The 13,104-nt window shown below is 43.7% G+C and overlaps 1 protein-coding gene across 5 annotated transcripts in view; it reads right to left on the reverse strand.

Annotated features, from left to right (window-relative positions):
* Positions 1-13,104, reverse strand: part of NTRK3 (neurotrophic receptor tyrosine kinase 3) — a 1,577,634-nt gene that overhangs the window by 418,273 nt on the left and 1,146,257 nt on the right. For all 5 annotated transcript variants that reach the window (XM_086958117.1, XM_086958116.1, XM_086958115.1 and 2 more), the window contains exon 12: positions 770-958. In XM_086958117.1, coding sequence (XP_086814243.1) covers positions 770-958 — 189 coding nt within the window. The remainder of the gene's footprint in view (positions 1-769; positions 959-13,104) is intronic.

Here is a 13,104-nt window from a genome sequence, read left to right on the forward strand (position 1 = left end):
TTTGAGGTGGTGTAAGAATACAAATATTTTGCGGCTGGAATTTATTTGCAAAACATTAATACATTCCAATGCAGTATTTCAAAGGGGTGTGCTAAACAAGCCCCTGCAAATAACAAATCAGGTTATTTGCGACTGCAAAAAGTCTTTGTACGTCCGGCCCATTCTCTATTACAGAGGCACCTAGGTATTATTTTCTGTTACATAAGCTTTGCCTGAGGATCTACATTTCAAAATCGTTTACAGAGGAATATTGTAGTAACTAGTCTGCTGTTGTGTTGCTCTGTCCCCAATCAGTGGTCCCAAAAGATGGATAGTGCACATAAATAATTGTGATGAGCTTTTTTATCATTTAAAAAAAAAAACTATTTTGTGAGTGTGAGTTAAAAAATTGGACTATGATATTGACATTTATTTCAGGTTCAGATTTGGTGTATATTAAATATTTGAAAAAACGAAACCAAACACATTTATAAAAAAAAAACTAGCTTTCTTAACAGGATTGGAAATGCCTCCAGAGAAAAGCAGCGTCCACTAAAGCTGACATGTAGGACTGTCGAATTAAATTTGAAATTGTAATTCTTTGAAAAAATCTACGAAGCACCACCACAACTTTTGAACAAACAATATAAGTTGCCTTTGTAAACTGACAGCTCATTTTTACATACTGTATATTAGCGGGTCAACGTACTCACTTAATATTGACTGAACTCCCCTTAGCCATCCCTTTTCCTTGTCTGACAAGTATATAGTGTCTCAAGACTGTACTTACATGTGTCTGGCTTGTGGCAATTGTGTCCCTGTCGGAAATACTGTGGGTTTTCAATGACAGGGATGCGGGTCATGCCGATGAGAACAGTGTCCTGCCCAGCATCGAGCGAGGAGGGAGTTGTAATGCCGTGGTTAATGTGGTGAAGCGGGCTGGCGGAGTCTTCCTCACCACTGATCACAGCAACGGGACCTGAAAAGCATACAAACAACATATGACTCCAAGAGAACGAGACAGCAGAACACACAAAACAGAGTACTTTTCCTAGCCTCAGATTATTAATTGATAAGTGACAATTTTATGAAATGGGAACACGAATTCTTAAGGCATAAATATTGCAGTGCGACTGTTCACTGAAAGTAATGCTTCCAACGCCTGGTAACTGAGGGATGCCAAGAGAATGCCTGCAGTGTTCTTGGCCTCTGTTAATATTTCATGACCAGTGTGTGATCACCCCTACCAAAAATCACTAGTGTACAGGTGGGCTCAGAGTCTGAAGCAAAATGGCCTGTGGCGGGATAACTGATTGGGAAACGCTGTGTATTGGTGGCCCCAGTTAGTACCTAACTGAGTGATATAATTTCATCAAAACCTGAGCAGAAGAACATCTATGGAAAGAAGTTATAGCACTACATTTTTTTGTCACAACCCAAAAATATTTTATTTCAATCGAGATTAATTAAAAAAGCGACATTAAATAAGTAGAGCTTACTGTTGCTAAACGGGTGTACTGTAAATATTGCATTAGAGGACAAGACTACCTTTCAAAATAATGGTCTGGTTCAGAGTATGGGTTAAATTTGGGGTAAGCAAATCGCTTAGGGTTCAGCCAAGAGTGAGGATACTGGTTACAGATTGCTTAGAGGTAGGGTAAGGTTCGTAGAAGAAGTCATTCGTTCTAAAAGTTTTGTTTCTAATGCAACGGTAATTGGGGTTCTCTCTAAAGATATTTAATTTAACCCTTGTTCTTAATAATGCCAGTATTACCGTTTATTAAGATAATGCCATAGTGACGTAGTAAAAAAAGCTAACGAGCACAAAAATTACATAATCATTGTCTTTGTTTTTTAACATCTAAGAATACTACTTCTGTAGACATACCCAACCTGTTAGGTTGCCGACCAAACTAGGGGCTAAAATGTATATATTCATTTGTGCTAAATCTCTTTCAAATACAAACATTTTCTACTAATGAAAAATGGTATTCAGATGAATAAATACGCAAGAGGAAAAAAGTGAATATATGTAAAAAAATAAACAATTTCCCACTTTTGACCAGCATTCAATCATTATTGTTAAACTCACTGGTGTCTCACAATTAATTATGTCTGTGGCCTGATGTCATCGCCTATGGCTTAAATTGACCGTGAAATGTGTATAAATCACAAAAAAATGTATTTGTTCCATAGATGTAGTTGCAAATCGTGGCATAGTGTTGGACTTGGGCCTTTTTGGCAGGCTCACCCCTAAACATTTTCAGCCATATTCATCAACATGAATTGCGCTCGCAAATGGCCAGATTCTGAGAATCTGGCCGTTTGCGAGTGCGATTTTTGCATTTGGGATTCATCATCCCAAATGCAAAAATCGCTATTACCGAAATCGCATATTTGTGAGGAATTGGATTTAAGGAATCTCTAATAGAGATTCCTTAAATCCAATTCATCACCCTATTTGAAATTGCGAATTCGCAAAATTTGGTCGCAATTTACCACGAAATCTGACTTCGTGGTAAATTGCGAAAAACAAGTAAAAAGCACTTAAGTGCATTTTTTACTTTTGCATGTTACACACACACATGTCCTCTGGACATGTGTGTGCGCAACACCTGTTCAAATGTGCATTTGAGGGGTGCCTCCCTGCATTATGCCCGTTTATTTTAGATTGCCCTGGGCGCAGGTGCCCGCCCTGCATCTTCATTTTTATTTAATAAGTAATACGGGAGCCTACCCTGCTTGTTAGCCTTAGCAGGTGCCCACCCCGCATGCCAGTGTATTTTCATACTAGAGGGAGCCTACCCCTCGCTTGCCGATCATTTTCTGTCTCCGGGCTGCTCCAGCACGACCTGGAAGACAGGTGCTGTCCTTGGGACATGGGCGGGGCCTGACGGATGCTTCTTCCTCTTCTCCCCGGCTGGGGGAGAAGCCGCGCCGGACCTCGCGGGCTCCATTCCTCAAGTCCCGGTCCCGAGACGGGGGGACCGGGTGAAGAGGCGCCTGTTGCGCCCCCATCCAGGAGCGTGATAGTTGGGCCGAGCTCCCCGGAGTGAGGGGAGCCCCGGAGACCGCCTGCCGCCAGAGGAGAGGAGAGCAGCCCGGTGAGTGTAAACGGGCTGGGGGGAGCACCGCCCATGTTGTGGTGTCTTGTGAGGCACAATGCGCTGTCCCGGCCTATTTTCCCGAGCGGCCCCCGCCTGATAGGGGGTCGCTCCAATGAAGGGGGCATATAATTGTTTTCAAGGGTCCAGAGGGGCCCAGGTCCTTACTGCATTCTCGATCCCTATGCCTTCTCAGAGCCCAGATGGCTCCTACGATGCCCCATTGTATTTTAAAGTTTCCATGAGGGGCTTGGGCCCATAAACATTACCTCAGGAGCCAGAGTGCTCCCAGACCCAGGTTTGTTCTTAGAGCTAGATGGCTCCTACGCATTGCACATTTATGCCAAGGGCCACTGAACCCATGCCTCATTTTTTAATCATTCCCAGCTGCCCAGCAAGTAGTGGGCAGCTGCACGGTTTAGGGCCTTTCATTTTAGGAGAACATGTACTTTGAATCCATGAGTGAGATGCACTCCTTCACCCCATCTCTGCCTGCACAGCTGAACATCACTTAGTGCCAGCTGCAATGTTTAGGCATTCATGGAGACTCCCAGCTGCCCAGCAAGTAGTGGGCAGCCGCCAGGTTTAGGTTTGCGCCAAGTGCACCCCCGTGACTGTCGCTGCTTAGGCAGCAGCCCTGACTTTTTGGACAGAAGGCATTTGAGCCCCTTAGAGATGGCCAGTTGGCCCAGGGCACTATCAGGTTTTGTAGGGCGCAAGGCCCTAATGTCATGTTTATAGGTGCTAGGAAATGTAATGTTTGTAGTAGGATTTATGCTCCTTGATTTATGCTCATAGATGTGCTTTTATGGTATTAGGTCTTACCTGCTGTTTTATTTCTCTACTGTGGTCTACGTTTGATTTATTCCGTACTGCAGGTTATGTTCTTAAGTTTATTTCCTAATGCAAGCTATGTTTAGGAGATTATGGTTTATCCTATTTTTAGCTTATGAGGTTGGTGCAGAATAAAGTTCTCGCCTTATGTGATACTGTGCCTGTTCTGATTTATGTTACAGGTTGACGCTGAGTATAGTGTCTGCCAGTGATTACTGGCTGTGTTCTAAGTTCATATATATTCTTACTTTTACTATTTCTTTACCAAGTGCTAATTCTGACAGTGGCCCACGTGGCCCTGTCATGTGTAAATAATCCGTTGTAAATATTGCCCGTACCAGTTGGCACAGTGCATATTGGGTGATTACTATCTGATGTGTTTTTATTATAATACAAATGCTATTTTTATATAACCTTGTGTGGAGTTCCTTTTGTGGTGTGCCTAGTGTGTTAGTACAGTTTGTATTGTGCAAATGCTTTACACATCACCACAGAGATAAGCCTAGCTGCTCGTGCCAAGCTACCAAGGGAGTGAGCAGGGGTTATCTTTGGCATGTAACTCCCTTTCCCTGACTAGAGTGGTGGTCTCTGTCTGGCTTTGGGGCAAGCCTTAGCCAACCAGAGATTCCCATTTCTAACACATAGGAACAACCAATACCAAAGGAAAACATTGGGTTGTTTAGTGTTCAATAGTGCAACAAGTGTAGTTCGAATGTTACTTCCTTTCTTCTCATTTGCCCATTAAATCGCCTTTAGTAACATATTTAATCTACCCCTAGATTAGAAAGGACATTTCTTTGCTCCAGGTATGCTATTGAACACACCTCTAAGGCCCTTCTTACAGGTCACCAGGTGACGGCCCCATCTGTTTATCCTCAGTAAATAGTTTTACCTGTGCTAACATTATTTCTGTGGGGACAGTCAACAAGATTACAGGTGAAACACTGACATTTGCCTGAGAAATGCAGAATTAATATGGGAATATCCTTTGTACATGGGAAATATCCCTTAAATACACTTGGATATTTCAGTTGTTTTTAGAAGCTAAATTCCGCTATCAATATTTATCAGGTCCATGAATTTTATGGGAGGTTGCAATTTCCAAAGTTACATAGGGTATTCTGGGACCTTGTTTCTGCCTCTAATGGGAAGTGATTCTTTGTGGGTGTAATCCTCCTTTGAGTTTTCTGTCCTCTGCTTCTTCCATCTTCCATACACAAAGGTGATGACTATTGTAGGAAAGTGGATTATTAGTAGGTAGGGGTATTCACCCTAACCTAGCAATAATGCCACTTTTTCTTGTAGGTCCAGTCAAGTCATAGTAAATAAATCGTTGCGCAATCCCTTAGTAGCTTGGCAAATGAGCAGTCAGGATTAAATTAGGAGATATGCATGTGTAAAGCATGTAACCCCACCAAAACAGTAAATAATCCAACACTAATTTATAAAAATAGGGAATATGGTTTCCTTCAAACACCAAAATGGCAAAAATCCAATGCAGGGAAGCAGCAATATGAATTTGTCAAGATTTAGGTGAAAATAGTGCCAAAAGGCGCAGCTCCAACTGAGGGTATTTGGGGACGCTGGACCAGGGCATAGTCACAAGTTCAGGCTGAGTGTGATGGAGCACAGGCCAGGCACAGGATCCAGTTCGGCCTGAGAGTAATGTACTTTAAGTCTTTGGTGCATGCTCTAAGAAAGGTGTTTCTTTGTGAGGCATGTGTCATCCAGCATCAGTTCTGAGAGCTGCAAGGACTGAGATGTGAGGGCCTGCTTCGGGTCGTGTTACATTGCAATGTAGCAGTATGGTGAGGCTTTGCAGGTCTTTATGTCGATTTCCATTGGTTCTGTTGAAGCTGTGCGGGGAGACTTTGTGAGGGTTCACCTTGACTCACGTGGGTTCTGTTCAAGTTCCAGCTGTGCGGTGAAGCTTTGCAAGGCTTTCACATCGTCTTGCGCCAGTTCCAAGGAGGCCGCATGCTGGTACTTGGGGGAGATGCATCCTTTAGCACTGGACAAGGGTTCAGAGACTCCGAGTTGCCACTTGGGGGCCAATACTCAATCTCCCACAATGCACTTGTGTAGTCCAGAACAAGCCCAGTTACAACTTATCTGCTGGGGTGTCCTCTCTTTGGCTGTGCAGGTGACATCTTCAACTCTTTTGTAGCTGTTGCCAGACAGGGAGTCCACTCCTTTCCTTTTGGAAGAAGACACAGTCCTTTATTTGTGGAGCCTTGTAAGAGCAGAAGGTGCAGTCTTTCTCTCTTTGGTAAAGTCTAGGGTCCAGCAGGGTAATTCTTCTTTTCTTTTTCTGGCAATGATCTGTTGAGCTCTTCAGAGCAGCCTCATTTATCCTTCCTTTCTGGGCTTGAGGGAGGGGGCACCCTAACCAATAGGTAAACAGCTACCCCCTCTAGTATGACCACTTCTTATGAAGAGTGGCAATAGCCCAGAATGCAATATTTTCCTAAAAGTTAAAATTGAGAAAATCTCTCATTGGAGTGTGCGTCTGTGTAAACCAACGCAGAGGTATGGCTAACCACTGACTACACTCCCCTCCCAACCCCTCTCTTAATCTATTCAGGGGGCTCCCATCTAGCTAGGGATCTAGGAAGAGGGGGTGATCTGGGAACTGTGATGGCTGTTCTCTGCAGAGACTCCTGCCTTTGAAGTTCAGCTTATCTACCCAGCCTACTCCCTCTCCCCCGCTTCTCATAGAAGGTTATCTTCTCCCACTTACTGCTGTAACTCCAGGTCTCTTCACACCTACTCAGGGAGCAGCTTGGCTCAAGTTATCAAAGATGAACCAATCACAAGTGACTACTACAGGACTGTTCCAGCAGCGCCAGGATAGTAAGTTCTAAAACTACGTTCCTGTAATAATTATATTAAATACAACTTTGTCAAGTTGTTAATTTGATACCTTGAATGATATGGATAACTAGCTCCAATTAAAAGTTAGACTTTATTAAATGTAATAAATCCTTCCCCAAGTTAGCCTATTGGGCTAAAAGCAGTATGATAAGGAAAAATGACTTTGGCTGTTTTTCCTTACCAGGGCACCTTACCTGAGGCATTGTATATTGTCTCTGCATTTTACAACTATGCATCATACCCTGGGGGCACCTAAACCTTAGGGGTGACTTATAAGGAATAAATAGGTCGTTTTAGACCTTAGACACACTCTTAAGTCTAAAGTTTAATTTGCACATAGTTTCATTCTAAAAGTAGCCTGGAATGCAGATCTGGCATTAAAATGACATCAGACACACTTAAGTTCATTACACCAACTGGGGTCTCTAAACCTACATGCCCTAACATTTGCCTATTAGAATTATACCAATTTACATATACCTTTAAAGGATAAATCACTGGCCCTGGGTCTGGTTTAGCAGATCCCAGGGCACTTTCAGCGGCAGCAACCATCAGCATCAGTAAAAAAATGGATGTGATCAGGGAAGAAGGATGGCTTTCAAATAATTTCTCTACACCCTTGTTTGACTCAATTGAGGTGAGATTGATAGCATTAGTGCAAGCTTTTCCCTGACCATTTTCAATACCAAGAATACATACTCCATAGATTATCTTCGGGGGCTACTGTACAATGCTATAATGCATTGGTTACAGACTTCCCAATCTGACCTAATTAACAAGGCAGTACTGTATTTGGTACGGACATTATACCATAAGAAACAGTGTGTAGAACAAAACTAAGTGGAAGATTTGGTTACCGGTGCCTTTCAGTAATTAAAAAAAAATACAACCAGCCAGAATAACAGAAAGAAATACTCATAATACAATGATATAAATATAGTAAGTTAAACAAGTCTATTATATGAATGAAACATCTAAGCATCTAAGTTAAGCCATGTACATTTATAAAATCCATATTATTCATGTAGTTTACATGGTCAATTATGGCAACTGTACAATGAGTGACAAGTTAATGACTGATTTAATAGCTGATGCACAACTGGTTAAAATAGGCTTTAAAGGTGGTTTTTGTATGTAATACAATTGTGTTTCGGAAACCACCATGCAAGTGTTCTGCTATCTTCAGTTCTGTTCTTCAAATTGCAAATGAATGGAAAGCAAATGCATATGGTGAGTAACAATTTTGGACAATAGAATTCAGGAAGATGATGGTATCCCAGCGGACACAGTATTTTATATCTGTACCATATGAATTGTGCATAGTAAGCTCATCAGTGTATCATGCAAATAATTATGGGGTGGATTATGATGGCGGGCGGACCGCCACCTACAGGCCATCAGTCCGAGCGCCAGATTAACATACCAGTGGTCAGACCCACAGCGGTCATCAATACAAAATCGAACCCAGCCTAAGACATTTAATTTCATGAACAGTGATGGAAACAGGGGCACTGTACATGAAACTCTCTCTCTATGTCTGTCTCTCTCTCCTGGCACATTAGCAGTCCCAATGTTTCATGCCTGAACTACTGTTGTTTTGTTCCTGGCTTGAAATTAAGCAATTACTTTAATTGTATACAATAGATCGTTCTTTAAAGGGTAGATTTAGTGTACTTCCAATGCACACTAAGCAATGGCTCTATGCCAGATGGCCCATGAGTGAAAGATTTCAGAAGGCAGCACCAGGTGAGACTAAGGCATTGGAAATCCAATGCCCCCCTACCTCTCAATAAAGCAGGAGCAGTGACAGGCTTTGTTATGCAGGAGAGTTGTTGATTTATGGCATTTATTTGGTTCCATCAAACTTGAAATGTTTATTTTAGTCATTGGAGACACTTCGTCACAACCTATTGTGACATCGATCAACAGATTTCCTTATTAAATGCTCATGTAAATACAGGGTTTTGTGTTATTAGACCTGGCAATCTTGGTGTGATTGCCTCTAAATTTTGACTTCAGACCCCCTGTTTTTGCTGACTTTGTTTTTGCTGGTCTTAGGATTCTGAGTACTCTGCCGCTGCCGACCAGTGCTAAAGTGCTTGTGCTCTTTCCCTAAAACATAGTAACATTGGCTAATCCACAATTGTAATATTTAATTTACTTATACACCCCTCGTAAAGTGCACTAAATGTACACAGGGCATGTAAATTAAATGCTACTAGTGGGCCTGGACAGTTCCCATGAGGCACAGGGTCAAGACTGATTTGCATATGGCCATGTCTGAACTGGGGTGGCTTGGTGAGCAAAATAACGATGGAATAAACCCAGATCTGTGACTGGGGGTGAATGTTTTGCCATTGTGCAGCATTCCGTCCATTATCTTGTGTGTTTTGCTGTTCACCCTATGTGGGAAGGGTATGCCCAGACGTGGGTCCCGTGCTCACTACGCCACTGAAGTCAAGCTATCCTGGCTGAAGACGGCTGATAGCCAGAAACCGGTCCTCGGATGGTTGATTACGGTCCAGGGAAGACATGGCTTGGCAGTTCCTGCTGGACTGTTCCCATGAGGCACAGGGTCAAGACTGATTTGCATATGGCCATGTCTGAACTGGGGTGGCTTGGTGAGCAAAATGACGATGGATTAAACCCAGGTCTGTAACTGGGGATGAATGTTTTGCCATTGTGCAGCATTCCGTCCATCATCTTGTGTGTTTTGCTGTTCACAGTATGTGGGACGGGTATGCCCAGACATGGGACCCGTGCTCACTGCGCTACTGGAGTCAAGCTATTCTGGCTGAAGACGGCTGATAGCCAGAAACCGGTCCTAGGATGCTTGATTCCGGTCCAGGGAAGACATGGCTTGGCAGTTTGGGCTGGACTGTTCCCATGAGGCACAGGGTCAAGACTGATTTGCATATGGCAATGTCTGAACTGGGGTGGCTTGGTGAGCAAAATAAGGAAGGATTAATCCCAGATCTGTGACTGGGGGTGAATGTTTTGCCATTGTGCATCATTCCGTCCATCATCTTGTGTATTTTGCTGTTCACCCTATGTGGGAAGGGTATGCCCAGATGCGGGTCCCGTGCTCACTATGCCACTGGAGTCAAGCTATCCTGGCTGAAGAGGGCTGATAGCCAGAAACCGGTCCTAGGATGCTTGACTCCGGTCCAGGGAAGACATGGCTTGGAAGTTAGGGCTGGACTGTTCCCATGAAACACAGGGTCAAGACTGATTTGCTTATGGCCATGTCTGAACTGGGGTGGCTTGGTGAGCAAAATAACGATGGATTAAACTCAGATCTGTGACTGGGGGTGTATGTTTTGCCATTGTGCAGCATTCCGTTCATCATCTTGTGTGTTTTACTAGTGGGCCTCCAGCACTGATCGTACCTTCCACTTAAGTAGTCCATCAAACATGTCTCAGGCCTGTCAATGCAGAGCGTTTATGTTCAGATTTCAACTGCCATGTCGACCTGGCAAGGTAAAAATGTTGCCAGTGTCAACCCTTTCTTTTTAATACATATAACTAATCTGCAGTGTAAGCCCTATACAGTCCTGAGGGCAGGGTGCACGGTATTTATAAAGCAGGACATGTATTTTTATATTTTACAACTCAAATTCGTGTTTCACTACTGCAAAGGCTTGTCTCCCCATAGGAAAAGATAACACTGAAGTTTCCTTATTACTTTTTAAAAGAGTAATTTCAAAATGAGTGGAGATGACCCCTTCAAGTTTCCTGTCTCTGAAATCACAAACATTTTAAATCCTAACTAATGGTTAAGTCAGATGTTACATTCCAATTCTTAAAATACCACTTTTAGATAGTTGACATTTTCCAACTTTAGCCATTTGGGGCCTGCTGCCTATCTCTGATCATGCCATGTGTATTTACCTTAGACTGGCACACACAATGGGAGCTTAAGTGTGACTTGATGTGCCATCATGGAAGGATGGGAGGGAGGACCTGGACCCAGCCTCACTTATGCCTGAATAGGCTGTGTCCTGTCCCCACGGAAAGGGCTTTGTAGCCCACTGTAGTGAGACAGGAGCAAAGGCAGGACATCTGTGCACCTCAAAGGTGTGTCTTTGAAGTCTTTCTCCACTTCCAAGGCACCACTGGGTATAAGAATTGGACCTCAGGCACTACTACTAAAGTACACTTCTGAACCTGTGGATACTCTCACAGGAAAAAGGGACTGGTGAACTTCGGAAAGGACCACTCTGCTGGACTCTGGCTTTGCTGTGCAGACCTGCTCCTTGCTGCACTCTTAGATGGGTGGAAAGGATGGGACCTGCATCATTTGAACCCAGAACGACTCCAAGTTCTGGTTGGCTGGCCTCCTGATCTGAAGTCTCAGGGACCTAAAAGACTTCCAACCAACCTGCTTTTGCACCTGTACTCTGTCATCTTTGAGTCTGCCTTGCCAAGTGGTGCCAACACAGTCCTTCACCCTTGGAAGTGTGCCTAAGGTGCTTTCTTTAGCAGGAATAACACATCCTCTACCTAACCAACACATCACCGATGTTGTGTGTCTCATAACCGGTGCAGCGCTCTTGCTGCATGAATAGACAGCAACGTATTGCCGCTGCTGTGGAGATCAGACATGAGTTATCACCCTCTGAATCACCACTGTGCGATGCTCTTCCCAGTGCAGGGCATGCACATCTCCATCAAAGGAAGCCATGATTACGATGATCAACCTACGCATCGCAGAACCCCACTCATTGGAGCTGACGCATCGCCGCTGCTGCGTGGATCAGGACCAGAGCATTGCTGCTGCTGTGTGGATCAGCAATGGCGCATCGCCTTGTCTGCTCCACGCATCCTCGACATTTCAGGAACCAGGATTAAGGTACTTTTTTTCAGCGGGCCTCATAGGAATTTGTACATGGCCTGCACTCCATTGCTCTCTATAGCGGTCTGCATGAAATATTGAATTTGTCCCGGTCTGGAGCGACTTGCCTGTGGCCTCCAGCTCCTGCTTGCTCCAAACTAATCCATTGACACTGCCACTGGCTGGGGTTTTCCCACCTGAGTTTTCCCACTCATGTTTTTTTCTGCTAACAGAACACCCGCCCATTCTAGGACATACTTATTGCAGGCCCACAGTGCAACCATGCAGGGAATGCATGCAGCGGGCATGCCACTGGCTTGCAAAAGGCATGTTGTCTGAGTCAGCCTGAGCCTGGACCAGGCCCACTGCCACGACCCCTGTCCCTGTCACCCACCAAAGAAACCATTGCTGTGGTTTACACCCTCAACCCCAGACACCGCACCAAACACAGCCACTGCACTGAACCACTATCCATGCTAGGACTCTTTACCTGCACCTACTGACTCTTCACCTGCCACAGCATAAACACCAGCCCACCTACCAGCCCCACTCCAAACACAACAAAGGCACTACTTGAACAAACACACCAACTTGCATGCGCCCTTCTCAAAACACACAAACTATACAAGCATTCCAATGAATTATGGGACCTTATTGCCACCCTTGCACCCAAACTCATCTTTCTCACTGAGACATGCCTCAAACCTGCATCTGCCCCAAACATTGTCACAACAATCCCTGAAGCATATAAAATCACTCACCCGGACCGCACCATCTTTTAAAAAGGATTTATATTTCAGCACTTTTCCCTCCACTTTCGATTGCCACTTTGTAAGAAATGTAATTATTATTTGGGGTGTGTGATTCCCCACCTGAAGTAATAATCAGAACTTTTGCCAGGCCGAACCCTCCCAGTCACTAAATTAACCAGAGCTCAGCTCTCTTGATGCACAGACCTGACATGCTAACTTTAGGTAAAGTGCAAAGTACTTATTTAGTACCAAAACAGTAATAAAGCAGAAATGAAAAGCAATAAAAATGCCAAACCAAATTAGGAAAATGGAGAGAAGTGTAGTAAACAATATGACCAAAACAAGAAAGGTCCAACAAGGGGAACCACAGGTAGGTATTTTTAAGTTTTAAGTGAATATAGTGGGAAAAAACTGAACCGTGATTGGCAGTCAATGGACATGGTAGATCAAGATTTAAGGGCGATTTGAGGATCATCACGATGGAGCCCAGGTTGTATACAACAAGTGAATTTGCCCTTCTAAACTATATGGAAGCAAAGTCTGAAAAAATAATAAGGCCTAAGTCAGAAAGGAATATGTTACCTTTTTCAGGTGAAGCTCCTCCCTCTGCGCGTAAAAAACTGCAGGTGGGTTTTGTTAACACAAGGAAGATTTTTAACTAAAAATTGGAAATCTCCAAAGACCAAAGCAGAAAGGATGTTTGCCATTTTTTCAGAGGTGCAAAGAT

The sequence above is a fragment of the Lissotriton vulgaris genome, chromosome 2_1, assembly GCF_964263255.1.
Source record: "Lissotriton vulgaris chromosome 2_1, aLisVul1.2, whole genome shotgun sequence".
Classification (NCBI taxonomy): Eukaryota; Metazoa; Chordata; class Amphibia; order Caudata; family Salamandridae; genus Lissotriton; species Lissotriton vulgaris.